This window comes from Chionomys nivalis, chromosome 14 (assembly GCF_950005125.1).
Source record: "Chionomys nivalis chromosome 14, mChiNiv1.1, whole genome shotgun sequence".
NCBI classification, from domain to species: domain Eukaryota; kingdom Metazoa; phylum Chordata; class Mammalia; order Rodentia; family Cricetidae; genus Chionomys; species Chionomys nivalis.
In genome coordinates this window covers 50,748,495-50,767,325 of record NC_080099.1, presented here as the reverse complement: position 1 = coordinate 50,767,325, position 18,831 = coordinate 50,748,495, and the positions used below count along the sequence as shown (strand labels likewise).

At 37.0% G+C, this 18,831-nt stretch overlaps 1 protein-coding gene across 5 annotated transcripts in view; it reads right to left on the bottom strand.

The window, feature by feature from the left end:
• The window catches only part of Rit2 (Ras like without CAAX 2), a 298,991-nt gene that overhangs the window by 111,717 nt on the left and 168,443 nt on the right, over positions 1-18,831 (bottom strand). The window contains exon 5 of one of the 5 annotated variants that reach the window (XM_057788885.1): positions 758-894. The exons of the other annotated variants lie outside the window; for them this stretch is intronic. Within the exon in view, the coding sequence (XP_057644868.1) occupies positions 826-894 (69 nt within the window). The 3' untranslated portion in view covers positions 758-825. Of the gene's footprint in view, positions 1-757; positions 895-18,831 lie in introns of those variants that run through there. 5 annotated transcript variants of the gene reach the window in all.

Sequence of the window (18,831 nt, the reverse complement as noted above, 5' to 3'; positions counted from 1 at the left end):
AGAGTTAATACAGCTTTCCTCTTGCCACCTTTTGGAGTTCTAGAATAAACTCTCTGTGTGTGTATTTACCTTGCATATCATTCAGAGTCTCACTTTAAAAACATTTTTAAAGATTTGGCAATGACTAGAGAGATTTCTCGTAATGGACACAATCCGGTATTCTCAGGAGTCCTTGTCTAAAATGTAAAGCCTTGCAACTCATCTTATGTATACAGAAAAGACTGAATAATAGCAACCTACTTCTAAAAATTGAATATCTTCATGGTGTGTTTGGACCAAAGGTATTTTTAAAACCATTAATTTTTTTTTTTTTTTTTTTTTTTTTTTTTTTTCTTTTATTTATTTTTTTATTCTTTTTTAATTAAAATTTCCACCTGCTCCCCGTTTCCCATTTCCCTCCCCTCCTCCCAAATATTGCCCCCTCCCCCCACTCCCCTCCCCCTATCCCCACTCCTCTTCTCCTCCCCCCACACCATTCCCCCTCCCTCTCGATACTGAAGAGCAGTCCAAATTCTCTGCCCTGCGGGAAGACGAAGGTCTTCTATCTACGTCCAGGAAGGTGAGCTTCTAAACAGGCTAAGCTCCCACAAAGCCAGTTCATGTATTAGGATTGAAACCTAGTGCCATTGTCCTTGGCTTCTCATCAGTCTTCATTGACCGCCATGCTCAGAGAGTCCGGAATCAACCCATGCTTATTCAGTCCCAGACCAGCTGGCCTTGGTGGGCTCCTAATAAATCAGTTCCACTGTCACAGTGGGTGGGTGCATCCCTCGTGGTCCTGATTTTTTGCTCTTGTTCTCCCTCCTTCTGCTCCTCATTTGGACCTTAAGAGCTCAGACCGTTGCTCCAAATTGAGAATCTGTCTCTACCTCGATCCATCGCCAGATGAAGGTTCTAAGGTGATATGCAAGAAATTCATCAGTATAGGATAGGGTCATTTCAGGTTCCCTCTCCTTAGTTGCCCAAGGTACCAGCTGGGGACATATTCCTGGACACCTGCGAACCCCTCTAGAGTCAAGTCTCTTGCCAGCCCTAAGATGGCTCCCTTAGATAGGATATATACTTCGCTGCTCCCGTATCCATCCTTCCTATATCCCAACCATCCCAATCCCCCGAGCTCCTCCCATCCTCCCCTTCTCATATTTCTCATCCCATTTCCCCTTTGCCCCATGCCACCTCACCCGCAAGTTCCCAGTTTTTGCCCTGCAATCTTGTCTACTTCCCCCTCTCCATGCGGATGACTATATGATTTTCTTTGGGTTCTAAGGTCATGCTCAACCTCCTTAGCGATAAGGGAAATGCAAATTAAAACAACTTTGAGATACCATCTTACACCTGTCAGAATGGCTAAAATCAAGAACACCAATGATAGCCTTTGCTGGAGAGGTTGTGGAGAACGAGGCACACTCATTCATTGCTGGTGGGAATGCAAACTTGTGCAACCACTTTGGAAATCAGTGTGGCGATTTCTCAGGAAATTTGGGATCAACCTACCCCAAGATCCAGTAATACCACTATTGGGAATATACCCAAGAGATGCCACATCAAATGACAAAAGTATCTGTTCAACTATGTTCATAGCAGCATTGTTTGTAATAGCCAAAACCTGGAAACAACCTAGATGCCCTTCAATGGAGGAATGGATGAAGAAAGTGTGGAATATATACATATTAGAGTACTACTCAGCAGTAAAAAACAATGACTTCTCGAATTTTGCGTGCAAATGGATGGAAATAGAAAACACTATCCTGAGTGAGGTATCCCAGACCCAAAAAGAGGAACATGGGATGTACTCACTCATAATCGGTTTCTAGCCATAAATAAAAGACATTAAGCATATAATGTGTGATCCTATAGAAGTTAAATAAAACCATTAATTTAAATGCTGTTTGGCCACCTGTCACTGGTGTGGATTCGAGATGTGCTAAGAGAACACAGAGTATCAGTTCAGAGCCCTGTTAGAGCTCCAACCATCTTCACAGAATCTAAAGTAGCACTGATCATCTCCACCTTCACTCTTACAATAAATGCCAACACTTAATCATTCTTGATTTTCTTTTTGATATGTTTAAATGGAATTGAAACTGTTCTTTAATGCCTTTTGTTTAATTCTTTACAAATATGCACTACAAATTCTGTAGGAAGTCTTACAGCCAGTGGTTACCCACCCACTGGGGCGTGGCGTCTTTTACTATATATGCTGAGGTAGAGCATGCCTCTGCTTTCTCCCTTTTCCGGTTGCTGGATTCAGTTTATGATCTTAGTTCAAGCAGAGAATTCTGATTTGTGAATTTACCCCTAAATAAATAACCATCTATTTCTCAATTCTGAGCTAGTGTGGGATTTCTTTTAAGTGTCCTTCTTCACTACAAAAGTTATCTAATTGAAAATAACAAATTATTTCACCAGATCGTCTATAGCACTGTAAAGGAAACATCTTTTGAAATAAGTTTGGAAAATCATGCTCCCTTGATATGATGGTCAATCTTTCTTTAAAAACTATTTATGTCTTTATTATTTATTTATTTGATTGATTGTTTTTATGTGTATTTCAATTGATTAATTTTGTGTGTTGAGTAATATTCCTTTACACTGTATTTGGTTTATTAAAGAACTGAATGGTTAATATCTAGGCAGGAAGAGGTTAGGTGGGACTTCAGGAGACAGAGAGGTCTCTGGAAAGAAGAAAGATGGAGGCACGAATGGGACACAGTGAAAGCAGAACATATAGAGTAGGAAAGCTAAAACCCATGAGCCACATGGTAGCACATAAATTAATAGATATGGGTTAATTTAAGTTATAAGACTTGATTGGGGGAGGGGGGAATGGGAGGTGGTGGCGGGGAAGAGGCAGAAATCTTTAATAATTAAATTAATTAATTAATTAATAAAAAAATAAAATATGAAAAAAAAGAGCTAGTTAGAAGCAAGCCTAAGCTAAGACCGAACTTTCATTGTCAGAGACCAGCTCGGACAAGGATATCATTTATCAGGGTAGGAGAATGGGGATTAGAAAAATAAGTAAAGAGAACAAAGACACAAATGACAATAACAAACAGAAGCCTAGGATAGTATCAAGAGTTCCAGTGGGAACTGAAAATTCTCCCATGTTTAATTTTCCATACATCTTATAATCCAATACTCAAGGGAGAAGAAGGCAAAAAAAATTGATTTAATATGATACAAAAGACAACTAAAACAGTTACTTGGTTCAATGCTTGAGACATCAAATCATTGATTCCTAAGAAAAGAATTGTGTTATTTAGGCAATGAACCCACCGTAGACCAAGAATCCTGAAGGCTGTCATTCCCTGGGTAACACCTCTTAATTCAAAAGAAGGAGCAGAAGTATGCTTGAATACTCTAATCTTTAGTCAGAGTAAAGTGGATCTACCTGTATGGACCATCTTCAAAACAACAAGAAATAACCACACCTTAGGTCAGGGCATGTAGCCACAGTTGTTGTCAACAACTTTGGACAAGCTAAAACTCTCTTACCTTCAGACAAGGCAGAAATAGGCTCACATTTTTGGGCCTCCACATTTCACAATTAATAATAAGTCTCTGTGTTATGATTTGGGTGCTGGCAGTCCAAGAAAGCCTGATATATTTGTGTTTGTGCGGGGGAGGGTGTGTGTGTTCACATGCGTGCATGTATTCCTGAACTTATGTATGTGTGCTGTGTGTACAGGAGCCCTTGGAGATGAGAAAAGGCCTCAGATCCCCTGGAACTGGTTACAGATCATTTTGAGAATAATACATGTGGGTGTTGGGAACCTATAATCTCATTTAGAATATGAATTAAGGTTAATCTTTTTGTGTGTCTGTTTGCCTGTCTGTGTCGCCACCTATTTGTCTGTGTGCCTGTCTGTCTGTCTGTCCATCTGTCTGTCCAGAAAGGTTTAACTAAGGAGAGAAGACTACCTGGAATATGAATCAAACACCCTGTGAACTGAGGGCCCAGATTAAATAAAAGAAGAAAGAGGAGAACACCTAATGAGCACCAGCACCAGCCTTAATCTCCTCAGCTTCTGTAAAAATAATCCATGATCAGGAACTCAATCCCCAGCCACTGGAGCTGTGAGGAGCTCTGCTGCAGTCTCTCCCTTTCCACACTGGTAGAGTCTAGCCACACAATGCAAGCCAAAATAAAACCTTTCCTTAAAATTCTTCTCTCAGAAATGTGATCACATCAATGAGACACATACCTGATGCACTTGGGAAAGCCAGGAAACAGACCCCACAGCAAGCACTTTCTCTCATGTAGTTCCTAGGGAATTCACGGATCTACTCCATTTTATCAGACTGATCTCACTAGAATTGTAGAGTGAACCCAGGGGTCGGGGAAAAACTCAGAATATAAAGAATACCAGTGAATGCTGAGGAAAATTTTACAAAAACTTTCTCAAATTTCAATCACAGTGCATCACATATGCCACAAATAAACACAAATGAATTGGAGGAAAAACAGAGTGAATAATTGATATCTACAAATTGGTAGCCTGACCTAAACTAATTGAATCAGGTTCTGGGCCCAAAGAAAAGGAACAAACAGAATTGAAATGACATTAAACACTGTTCTTGGGACCTAGGAATTATATTCTCAAATTACCTAACAGACTGTTGAAAGAAATTCAGAAACACTACAAGGGTGACACTGTTTAGCATAGTCAATAAGCCCTTTCAATAACTTCCTGACCCAGTGCACACTAAGTAAGAGCTTCCTATCAATCATTTGTAGCTGCCCACTGCTTGCCTTGCCCATCTTCTTTCTACTTGAAAGAAAAAAAAAATAAAAAAATAAAAAGACAGTGAAAAAGCTGAGTCTGGTATCAGCAATTGCAGAATTCACACCAGTAATGAGATTTTCAAAATTGCTTCTCAATTTCATCATTTTCTACATTATTCTGCTGAATAATTGGAAAATAGAGTTTCATAAATTACAAATCCATATGTTACTCTGTGAAAGATATGTAGTTATTCCACTCTATCTGCTATGTTTTTTTTATCAAGAACAGAGTGATGAGTATTGCATACATACTCCACACTCTGGTGTCCTCCAAAGGGAAGCTGGAACTCATCATGGTATGATGACTAAGACATGCACTGGGAATCTTAATGAACTAAGTACAGGAAAGGGATAAATATTCTTTGTCAAGTCATTTGCATTATCTTCAGAGGGACATATTCAGCATATTCCTCCTGCATATCCCCACATCCTCCTTCTGATTCCTGTCCAAACCATGTAGCTCTTACCCCGTTTCCCACATTGAGAATTACATAGTTCTCCTTCTTCTTTAGAAAACAGTTCAATTGGTAATATTATCAGGATTCATTTTACATTAGCAAAACCCTTTGCTGCTGGGATCCCTGAATTTTCTTTATTTTGCATATTTGTTTGTGACATTATTGCTCAATTGAATAATAAATTGGCCCATATGTTTAAAGGGCTTACTTTCTTTCTTTCTTTCTTTCTTTCTTTCTTTCTTTCTTTCTTTCTTTCTTTTTTTGGATTGAAATATGTGCAGACAACTCTAAACACCTTTCTTATGCTCATGATTCTGGTATTCCTTTCTCTCCCATTCCTCTAACCTATCTATCTTGATTATAACAGGTTATGTACCTATGAGCATGTTCATTCTTGGGCTTATTCCAGCAAACCAGTTTCTTAGAGGATGACTTTTCCTTATTGGTTTGGTTTCTATGAGTCTCAGATACCCTTGGATGTTCAAACAGTTTCCAATGATATCACTCTTCAGAGTGATGACCAGCAGGGCCAGGCTAGAAGGGATCACATAAGCACTGCATCCAGTAACTGTAGAGCAGTGGTACTCTTACAGAGTCCTACAAGTATGTATAGACCATCTTTCCTAAATTAACACCTTCAAAACTCAAGTAAGTTTTGATAATTATATTTCGTTTTTAAGAAACCTGAGCCACAACCTCTTCTACTTCTACTATTAGCCAGGGCTCCTGATATGGGATTCCCCTCTGTATGCTGTAAATATCTTTTATTACCATTGATTAATAAAGAACCCACTTCCAGCCAATGGCTTAACAGAGTAAAGCCAGGCAGAAAATCCAAACAGAGATGTAGAGAAAGTAGGTGGAGTCAGGAAGATGCCATGTAGCCACCAAAGGAGAAAGACCCGAGCTGCCAGCCAGAACCTTACTGGTAAACCACGAGTCTCATGGTAAAACATAAAATAATGGAAATGGGTTGATTTAAGATATAAGAACTAGCTAGCAATATGCTTAGGTTATTGGCCAAACAATATTGCAATTAATGTAGTTTCTGTCTGATTATTTTGGGTCGGGGTGACCAGGAACGAACAAGCAACTTCCGCCAACAGGTTCCCCCATAAGCTGCTCTTTGGTCTAGCCAGGGGTCCCATAGACTGTTCTTTGGTCTATGTAAGGCAGGAGCTTCTCTTTCGTGTCCTGCTACACCATTGTTTTCCATTTTTAGTACTGGAAATTTTGATAACACTAGAACATTAATTAAAATGTGGCTAAAGACAAGAAGTTTTGTGGAAAGTCTCTGAAATTCCAGAGTCTTATGGCCCAGTGCATACAAATGACAGTATACACAGAATTCTGATTCACTAAGCCTTGGATGATTCTGAACAGTTGTAACAGTTGTGTTATCCTTATCGAAAGTGCTTAAGGCCAGAATTTATTCTTATTTGAGAAAATTTTAATTATATTTTTATATTTTTAGTATTTGCACTCAATTTCCATTTGAATACCCCAAAAACCCAAAGTCCAAAATTGTTTGAATACTGATGTGATGATACATTTTCAGATTAGAATTTCTCAATCTGCATTCCTAAAATGTCTCACTTTGAGAACCAAAATTGACATAATGCATTTTTTGTGCTAGATACTTATTCTATGAGACACTGATGAAAGAAGGTAAAAAGATCATGGCCGTGTTCATGGCTATCCATAGAATCTGCAAACTAGCGTTCTCTGGGGAGTCCTTATATCTTTGAAACGTTGCATCAGTTAAGGCAGAGTTTCTGACATTGATGCTGAAGTATTGGAAGTTTGTACAATCCCACAAGAGATCCCACTATAGGCAGCATTGAGTATACCCTCAGCACCACTAAAGGACATGCTCCCTAACTAACAAAGTGAAAATAAGACTCAAAGTTTGAGAGAGTAATAAAAATCTTCATTATCAATTTGCACAGCATAATCTCCTTACCCCCAACATGAACACAGTAGAGTTTTTATGTATATATTCTTTAAAGCATTGATTCACTTAGTTCATGAGTCTCCTACCCTAACAATCAGCTGAAATGGGTTATTTTAATTGATCTAGATTTAGTGTGTGCTCCTGACTTTTCCTCTTGGCCATATCTTTAATAATTGACTGAAGTTTTAGTTCCACACTCAATGGATTGTTAAAAAATCACAGACCACAGGTTTTAGAGAAGTGGAAATGGAAGGTTCTACTCTAGAACTCCAAAGTGAGGCTACCCTAATGATGTAACAGAAGCTGATGACGGTCTTAGAAGTAGCAAGTGGAAATATGAAAAGTGCTGTTTTTAATCTTAGTCTTTTATGGAAATATTATCTAATCAGCATTTCTTTTATGTTATAGAGTCAGATAGGCAAAGTGGATGCTCTGTATTGAATCTGTAAATACATATTGAATAACACCTGACTATATGCATAGAATACATGTGAGATTCATGAAGAAATAATTTCATATATATTAGTATTAAAACAAAATTTGCAGGATAGGAGCAGTGATATAGAGGTTAGTATACATAAGGAATTCATAAACTAATTTTTATAATATTAAATTAGAAATTACATTGCAGACTTATCATACTCAGGAATTGCAAGGGCCATTTTACCATTGTTTATCTTAATTTAGCATGCTTATAGTAAAACATTTGCAACGGGTGATAATCTAGTCCTATCCATCATGGGACTCTCACACCTTTTCAAACACTGCTTACATTGAATCTCTAGCTGGTGAATGCTCTTCAAATATTTGACAGGAAAAGTTTCCTTTTGGAATCAATCTTAATTTTATTTGTAGAATTAATTTATTGTATCTTCTATTTGTTACTTAATTCCTAATTTCTCAGATGATGGTGGGTCAGTGACTACTTGATACTAAGTATTATAAAGCATTGCCGAGGAGGGAAAAAACACCCTACAACAGCTGAATGGACTCAGGGACTGGATAATCATCTTTGAACCCAGCCTTGAATAAACTTTCCTGTCCCATGAGATCCCCAAATCTGTTAACAGAACACTTGTATTTCAATAGTTCCTCATGCCAACTTATACAAAAAGAATGCATGAAAGTGTTGTGTATTAAGTGACTAAGTTCATATAACTCAATACCATTTACATCCCAATAATACACCTAAATTAAAAGATAAAATATTTCCATTTTTAAATAATCAAATTTTCTAAGGAGATTCATGAGACATGAATCCTTCCTCAAGTGTAGAATTAAATTAGAAAAAAAAATCCACTGTTATTTTCATTTCTGTACTAACTTCTTCAACATGGCTTTTTTTGCAGTTACTTTAAACTTATGGAAGTTTTCCATTGTTTTAATCTTTTCCTGACCTGTCCCATGTGATGTTTTAATTTAAAAATGTCAAAAATCCCATTAAATACTGCCATTCCATTGGACAAACATAATATTTGGGATGATAAAAGTTGAGATAAGAAACTCAGCATAGCAAGTTTTCTTTTTACAGAAATAAAATTCAAAGTACAGAGTCCTAGCTCCCCAGCCGTAGCTTTTAAGCAGGAATGGGGGAGAGAAGTGTTCAAAGGTAATATAAGAAAACTAACTTCTCTACCTTTTCAATGGTGGCAAAACAGGATGAGGCTACATGGTGCAGTACAAGGAGTGTTGGGAACAGAGAATTCAATGGGCAGTGAACTGAGTCCAGGATGAACTCGGTGCCACCTTCTCACTGATGACTGATGAATGTTGCTTGGAGAGCACAGCTTTAGATATAGAATGACAAATGAAGGCTGATTGCCTACCACACATCATTCTGCAGAGAGAGGATGGGTGCAAATTATGAATCAACACAACCTCACTCTGAATTATTGAGCATGAAACTGAAACCTCAGAATGCTTAAACAATCTATCGCTGAAATCAGCCCATGATATGTAATGCCCTTTCTTATACATTTTAATTCATTTTAACACTTTAAATAGAATTTGAGTAATAGCTTCTTAATGTTCACCACAGAAGGTAACTAAATCTTTAATGGATTCCTGCAGTGGCCTGCTTAATAATAAAATTTAATTGAGGTCCCTGTAAAAGAAATTTTGTTCTGTTTTAATATTTATGCTTGCAGATTCTTTCGGAGCTATGTTTTAGTCAAACTGCCTCACATAAACACAACTAGTACTTATATGTGACCAAATGGTAATATGTACAATAGAAGAAACGATTTTTAACTTGTTGAAATTCAGAATTAAAATTTTAAGCTTTAATTGAAAACAAAGGTTTGGCTAGTTGCTTAATTTTATCTGGGCATGTGCACATACCTACCTTGTTGCTACAACTTTGCCACATGAAAGTGCTGTTCTCTTGTCTTTGTCTACAATGCAGTTCTCCTTGAACTTGGCTTTTGGTCATAGAATCTCCATCATACTGTTTGACTCATGAAAAATTTGAAAAGGAATTTTTGCTGGAGAATTCACATCTATGGTGATGTGAATTTTCATATCCACCCATAATTATAAATAAGAAGAGAATGATGAGTTATCATCATTTGCAAAGAATACAAAAAAGCCTACTGCTGTAGTAGAGAATCCTGCCGCATAGCCAGCAATTTATTCCTCTGAAGTCAAACTGTCTACCTTTAGGCTGCGTGTACTGAATATATTCATGTAGTTTGGCTCTAGAAACATTTTGAACACAATAATCAATGTTCCTCTGTGATTGTCACTCAAAAGTCACAACCTAAAACATACTTACTTCATTTTTCTCTCCTGGCGCTTGGCATACCCTACTACCTGATGCCTCTTTACAATAGTTCACTTTTTAAAATCTTGTCGTTTGTCTCAAACTCTCCTTTCTAAGGATGCAATTTGTGGACTGACTCTGCTGTGTGTATTTGAAAAGAACATGAAAATGCATTATAAGCAGGGTCTGTTCTTGGTTTAACCACAATAAAGTTTAGGATAGAGACATTTGAGTGAGAGTTTCCTTAAACCTGTGTTTTCCTTGATGCACCAACAGATGACCAAGGATCAAACTGCAAAGGGAATTCATTGGTTAATGAACTATATTTGGGTCAAAAAATTAAGGCTGGAAAGAGTCTTGTACACCATTTTGTAGTTAAAGTCATATTTCCAAGATATGAGGTTACCTATATACCTCTCTGTATTATTACTGAAAATCATATCACGAAGATACCAAAAATGTCCCGGAAAACATGCAACAAGGTTATTTTGAAAACTGTATCATTCGTGTATATTTATTTAGAGATTAATTTTGTTTAAGCAGTTTTGTTTTATATTGAGTAACATTGGTCTGGAAAGAACATTGTCAAGCCAAGAATGAGTGTCAGATTTTCTAGCCCCACCACAGATTTATTTTGCATGTGTTCAAACAATCATAATGCATTTTGAAATCAAATATAACACATGATATTTTAAAAGAACTATGTTGATTTGTTGATAGCATGTTGTTATGAGTATGTTTTAGGGAGGAAATAAGTAAATAGCTGAGGTGGGAGAAAAATGAGGTCTTAAATTTGTTTTTAATTCCATGACACTTTGTTCTTCTTGATTTCCACCACTGTTATATCAATAATCACAGAGTAAGGAGAAAATATCAAATACAATTATTACTGAATACCATGATCAAAAAGTCCTGAAAAACATCTAACCAAGTAATTTTGAGAAATGCGTCATTCACATTCATTTATTCAGAGATTAATTTTGTTTAAGTAGTTTTTTTTGTAATGAGTACCAGTGATCTGCAAAGAACACTGTCAAGTAAAAATATGAAGACATGTTTTCAACAAGCTTATTTAAATCCTGGTTACATACTATAATGCTTAACAAAAGTTAGTTGCATATTGTATTATAATATTATGTTATTAAATTATTATCATATGAAGGGACAATTCTTAGGAAATTCAGCACTAAAGTTTTATAACATTCTGTAATTTCTGAAAATAATACTAGAAAACACAAAACCTCGAGGTGCGACTCTTCTATTTTCAAAGTCCACGTTCCTTACGTTGACCACCCTCTGCATTAAAGAAAGGTTAAGAACATTAACCATGGAGAAATTTTTTCCCAGTTTACAATGACCTTTTCTTTTATAGGTTGTCCTAGGGGCCTTTGTCAAGGCACCCAGAGAATAAGAAACACTTCTATTTCTTCTCCTTACTTCTAGTGAGGGATGTCACAGTCGGAGGTCTACTTTTCTGTAACAGAGATAGAAACTTTTGAAATCAAAGAAGAAAACTGATAAATTATTAAAAATATAATGACAACTCAGATAACATAAAAGATAGAGGATGTGGACGCACATAAACAAACAAAAGCTAGCATAATTTAGAACTCATTTATGTTTGTATTAATACTTTGATCATGACCTCAAAGAGATCTATGCTTCCAAAAATGACACTGAAATACCCAATATGTTTTGTAGTTATATCTATGATGGTAACTCTATTTTTCTTCTTTTTATCATTGTTTTCCCTTAAATAAATAATTTTTAACTGCTACTACATACCAAATTCAAAATTACATACTGGCCAAGCAGAAATAAGTAATTATACAGAACCTTCGTTTATCATCATGTGTTTATGTATGTACAAAACACATGAATATATGCATATGTACACTCAGATATAGTTATACATGTCTATATATAGTATGCCTATTTATGTAACACATGCTCAAACTTATAAAGCATAATCAAATATTGATATCTACTCCAGGGCTCTTCATAATACTACCAGTCACTGTGTTGTGCAATGAGCTTCTACGCACAGGCAGTGTCCCAGCAAATAACTTGAAATTATTGAAAATGGTCATAGTCAGGCTCATCTCTGTATTCTCAGCTTTTGTACACTTTTCTTTAATCATGTCATCTCATCACTGAAATCTCAACTCAGATCTAAGTTGCATATTCAATTAAGCGAGGACGAAAAAGTGTTCCATTTGTTCTTCCACTCCCTAACTTTGTCTCAGAACCTACAGCAGTTTGTCCATAAATGCCATTAGATTTAATGTTCTCCAGGCAAAACTGTATCATATTCATGACTCAAAATATATCCTATGGTAGTAGAAAAGGGATGCTAAATAGATGAGAGATAGTTGTCTTAAAACTCTAATTGTATTCTACACATAGGAATAGAATACTTGAAAGCATATGATTAGTTTAAGCTTAAGTATCTTTTTCTCATATTATTCCAACGATATTGTTTCCCTTCTAGGGAAAAGTTACAAGCTTGATTTCCATGCAATATTTTCAAATGTAATTAAATAGTGTCCAGCAAGATCTACAGGCAGTATGATAGCAAAGAATTTTATGGATCCTCTTATTTGAAAATATTTCTCTATGATTTTAAAGATATTACACAATATAAAGCCTCATATGATGACACATGCTTATAACTGCAACACTCACAAGGTTAAAACAGAACAATCTCTATAAATTTGAGACCAACATAGGTGACACAGTGAATCCTAAACATGCCTGGGTTACAGAATGAGGTTAGTGAAGCCCTGTCTCGATAGAAAGCAAATAAGGAAAGACTATTTCTCCCACTCTCATCACTTCTTAGTTGTCTGCAGTTCACTGTCTAGGGCTTAAGCCTTGGATGCTCTCCTCCTTCCATACTAGCAGGGCTGCTGATGGCAGCCTTGTTCCGATCATGTTGGGACAGCCATGTTGGTGAGCTATCATAGATGCACCACTTGACATTTCTAGGAAACACCATCCCCTAGCAAAATTCCTACTCCTTTGATTCTTACACTCTTTCTCATCCCTCTTCTACAAAGAGCCCAAGACTTAGATGCAGGAGTTATGTTGTGTTATAATTGTATCATTTGGAAATGGGCTCCAGAGTTGTGTTGTGGACATATCATTGGATCTGGGTTCCACAACTCTATATTTTTATCAGTTGTGGTTTTCTATAGTAGTCTCCATCTGTAGCATAGAGACATTTCCAGGGAATATCACACTAATTGATTATTCAGTATCAAATGCCCAGTCCTGAAAACATACACTTACAAGTAACATTGTATAGACTGAGTAGTTGTAGTTACACATCTTGGAGTGTGTGTGTGTGTGTGTAGAAGTGATAAAACAATATTTTTTTTTTTGGATTTTCGAGACAGGGTTTCTCCGTAGCTTTTGGTTCCTGTCCTGGAACTAGCTCTTGTAGACCAGGCTGGCCTCGAACTCACAGAGATCCGCCTGCCTCTGCCTCCCGAGTGCTGGGATTAAAGGCATGTATCACCACCGCCCGGCCTATAAACAATATTTGGAAATATAATATGATCATATATTAAAGAATGTGTTGGTACATTTTAAATTTACATTATTAAATTCAACATCTAAATAAGTACTTTTAATGCATTTCTAAAATTAATAATTATGTGTTATTATGTTATAAAGTAGTGCACTGTATTCATAGTTGAAAATATACAATTGAAGATATACATTGAAAATTGAAATGTTGCACGAATGTATGTGTGTGTGAATGTGTACATGTATATAAATATGTGCATGTGTGTGCATGCACACATTCATCATGCATGTATGATTATACATATGTATACATGTGTGCTTATATGTGGTTCTACCATGTATGCATGTGCATACATATGTATGTATATTTGAATGTCTAGATATACATGTGGACATATGTGTATGCACCTGCAGAAGTGTGTAAATATGTGTGTGCATGTGTATATTGTGCTTCCATTAATGTCTGTATACATATGTGCATATGTGAATATGGCAAAATGTTTGTTCTTCTAAATTAATTTCAGAACCCCAGGCATACTTGATGATCTCAGTGCTGCACAAAATGCTGCTTAAAGTTAGTTTTGTCCCCAATAATAAGCCAGAAACAGAGGAAAGTGGTGATCTAATATTGCTTAATGGACTATTGTACAGTGCACAGTGTCATTGTAATTGCTCTGTAGTTAATTTGAGGTACTCTGCATTTGTTGTATCTATGGATATGTTAATTTCCTTCCCAAACATTATCATCCCTCATGTGTAAATCCTCTGTCTGAGAAATTGGACATTAGAGTCGCAGCAGGAGCCAGATTCCAGACAGCACTTCTATAGATTGCTTACTGCAGGTGAAAGCTTCTAGTTTCTTCTATTTCTTTCTTGCTTCATCTAATGTATAATAGGAATAACAAATCTTTTCTCTCAGTGGGAAGGCACAGTATTATTTTCAGAATCAGTGATGTTGTGATTATGTAAATAGTCCTTCAGTGTAACACTTTATGATTCTAGGCATACACAGAGGAGAGAGTTGCGTTCAAATCCTGAGTGACTCCCAAGTTTCTTTATCCAATGACTGATTTTTCTAGTTAATACAAGTGATACTTCTAGGAAAAAATTGGACCTCAAAGATCATGCATTTTCTAATCAGAATCCCAGAGGTGTCCAGTGGTATTTCTAAAATGATGAATTTTTTTGTAGCAGAACAATATCTCCTATACCATGTACAATGCAATGCTCTGTGGAAGCTCTGAGGGTTATTCATCCTTTAGAAACATGCACAGTAATAAAGTTCTGTGCAATCACCCAAATAAAACAAAAGTAGGGATGCATCAGCATTAAGGGTTTCCATAACTTAAGAGTTAGCGATTTAGGAAAATATTCTCTAAACTCCTGTCAGTTTGAAGACCAATCAAAACAGGGAATTTCACAGGCTTTCCTCAAAAGATACGTGTAATCCTGCATGTATATAGTAGCTTCCACGAGCTGATGTTTCTTGAACCTCTGCAACTTTTGAGTCTATCTCCTCCACAGGTCATCTGTGAAAATCTCTCAGCACAAGTGAAATCTTACTGAGAGTCAGGCTAATGCAAGGCTTTCTCAGAGGAACTGATGGAAGGACAAAGGGAACTTTACTCTGTGTCTTTGCCCAGAGGCAGACTTGGCTAGGTCTGGGCTGAGGCTGGAGCTAGGGACTCAAAAAAGTTAAGGTTTCAATTCCTGTGAACTTGGCTTTTCAACCTTGAAGAGACTGGGTTATCAGTTCCACAGCCTGTGTGCTCTCTCCTGTGTTCCTCATTCAAGATTGCTTGAATGAGCCGGGCGGTCGTAGCACACGCCTTTAATCCCAGCACTAGGGGGCAGAGGCAGGCGGATCTCTGGGAGTTCGAGACCAGCCTGGTCTACAAGAGCTAGTTCCAGGACAGGACCCCAAACCAGAGAGAAACCCTGTCTCGAAAAACCAAAAAAAAAAAAAAAAAATTTAAAAAAAAAAAAAAGATTGCTTGATTAGTTTCCTCCTGACTCATCTCATCATCTGATGGCTTTCTACTGGCTCTCTTCCGTTTTCCCATGTAAATTGCATATAAAATGCTGTGTTTTGTTGTTATTGTTGTTGTTGCTGCTGCTGCTGCTGTTTTTCAAGACATGGTTTCTCTGTGTAGCCCTGGCTATCCTGAAATTTGTTCTGTAGACCAGGCTGACCTTGGACTTAGGGATCCACCTGCCTCTGACTCCCGGGTGCTGGAATTAAAGGCATGGGTCACCACCACTCAGCTAATCAGCTTACACAAGACCTTCTGACCCCTGGATTTGGGGGGGGGGGGTCATCAAGGTTGAGGAAATGTCAGATGAAAGGAATAGAGATAGAAAATGCAGGATAGAATCAGGAGGTCTGTTTGGTGGAGCCCATGCGTGACTCAGTTTCCATCTGGAATCGTTTTTTACTTCATTTGAGTTTAAGCTTGCTGGCTCTGTTTTTTCCAATAACCTTGAGGGCTGTGAGAGACTTCTGATTTTAACCCATGAGAAAAGAACACTCTATCTAGTAGAAAGTATACTTCTACTAGATAAACCTCAGGAACATCGAGATAGAAAATAAAGCTGCACCTGAGTAGCAAGCACATGTTAGGAGGTTGTTCATTCAAAGACAGGAACGGTCTTATGGTTAGATACAGACAGACCACCTATGCTATACTTTGTTTTGCTTTTGTATATAAGCAAGTTCTGAAATAAACTCTGGGCCATTTGGCTGTTTTGGTATTACCAAACAGACCTCCCAATTCTATCCTGTATGTTCTAACTCTGTTCCTTTCATCTAACATTTCCTCAGCCTTGATGACCCCCCCCAATACAGGAACCCTAGCTGACTTTGTAGGAGCAGGTTCCTACAAAACCCCCAACTTTTCTGTCTTATTTATTTTCTCATCTGTTGGTCCTCTCCCACAGGACACTGAAGAACGACCAGGCGACAAACTCTCAAAGGAAATTACCCTCTCTCGTTTTCTTAATATCAAGAGTTATAGAAATGTAAATGGACACACATCTAAAGTCCCTTCCCCAGTCTCTGTATATAACATTGAGATGAATGAAGAAACCTAAAATGTAACTTCTGCATGATTGCTAGATCTCTAGCACGCTTCTTCCTTATTCTGGTTATTCACGTAACTCAGACCTCTCGAGTTGTGCCATCAGGAGATGCTGTGTATCTCAGCTGTTCCATTCTCACCCCCATTGTGAGAGGGACTAATTTGAACAGCACAAAAAGTCTCAACAGTATCATTATATTACCTTGAGTAGTAATCAGGTAGCCTGCTATTATCCATAGCTCTTTAAATGAGCAAGTACCATTCAAAACCTTGAAGAATGTAGGTTAGAACTCTGAGTAAAGAAGGGGAAAGAATTTTTAAAGTTCCAGATAAAAGGCCTGCCAGTTTTAGTGAAATCAGTGGATACCTTCAGGTCGCCTCAACTATGTAATCAAGCTTCTTCAAAGGTTTCGTACTGAAAACAAATATGATAGGTAGCATCCCTAGATAACATGACTTGGGATTCTATAGAATACAGATTATCAGCATCTAAAAGTATAACCTCGTACAATCTATTCACTTTCAATCATATGCAGAAATTAATGCTAACGATTCCCTCAAATCTCCTCTCATTCTGGTTACCAGCCTGAATATATTGTAGGCCATTAGATAGCAGAATTGTGCTGAGTCTAGAGTCAACGGCAGTACCAAATTGCTTCTGGTCATACTTTACTGTTATAGCATAGCAACTGTTATCAAGGGTCCTATAGTCACAAGGTGAAATGACAGTGAAGAAATGGGTGATGAAAATAATGAATAGCTCAAAAATTATGTGCTGCTTTTGTAAGTAAATTAATTTTAAAGATGGTCAAGTACACTCTATTACATTACTAGTGCTTAATAAAAGCACTAATCACAAATATAAATAATATAGTAAATAGTTCATTAGCGAATAGTCAACTCAGTACACTATGAGACTATATCATAAATATTACAACTGTATTCTTATTAGTTTTACTATTAAAGCAGAGGGCTAGGTATCGGGCAAAAAGTATTATATTAGTCTTCATAACACTGGACTTCTTATGTAGATTTTAAAGTCCAACAACAAAATGACTTGAATTAAAGATGATTTGAAACATTGGGAATTAATTTTTGTACTCAATCTCTGGATTTTAGCTTCACAATTAACCCACCGCTGCATGTTACCAATACTTTATAACAATCTAAACAGCTCTGTAAGAAACCAAACATAGAAGCAACTTTATTATTTGATTTCTATGACACGATCATAGACAATCTAAGTCTACAATTTCACTGTCTTTTCCTTAACAAGTGTTTTATTAATGACTGATATATGTGACTGCATTAATTCAGAGGACATTTCTTCAAAGTAAATGCCTTTAAACTTTCTCTTTAAATGGAATGGAAAAATAAAGGCAAAGTGGTCTGGTTAATAGCTGCCTGTGTGGTTTTTTATATAAATTTAATCTTTTTTATTGATTTTCATTGAGCTATGCATTTCTCTCTGCTCCCCTCCCTGCCTCTCCCCTCCCCTTCAACCCTCTCCTAAGGTCTCCATTCTCCCAATTTACTCAGGAGATCGTGTCTCTTTCTACTTCCCATGTAGATTAGATCTATGAAAGTCTCTCTTAGTGTCCTCATTGCTGTCTAAGTTCTCTGGGATTGTGGTTTGTAGCCTGGTTTTCTTTGTTTTATATTTAAAACCACCTATGAGTGAGTACATATGATAATTGTCTTTATATATCTGGGTTACCTCACTCAAAATAGTATTTTCTAGCTCCATCCATTTTCCTGCAAAACTCAAGATGACATTTTTTATGCAGTGTAGTACTCCATTATGTAAATGTACCACATTTTCCTTATCCATTCTTCAAGCAAGAGGCATTTAAGTTGTTTCCTAGTTCTGGCTATGACAAACAAAGCTGCTATGAACACAGTTGAGCACAACTATGAACATAGTTGTGGCACGATTTAGCATCCTTTGGATACATACACCAAAGTGGTATTACTGGGTCTTAAGGAAGGTTGTTTCCTAATTTTCTGAGAAATCACCACACTGACATCCAAAGGGGCTATACCAGCTTGCACTCCTACCAGCAATGCAGAAGTGTTTCCTTTACCCCACAACCTCTCCAGCATAAGTTGTCATCCGTGTTTTTGATCTTGGCCATTCTTACAGGTGTAAGATAGAATCTCAGAGTTGTTTTGATTTGCATTTCTCTGATGACTAAGGATGTTGAACATCTCCTTAAGTGTCTTTCAACCATTTTAGATTCCTCTGTTGAGAGTTCTCTGTT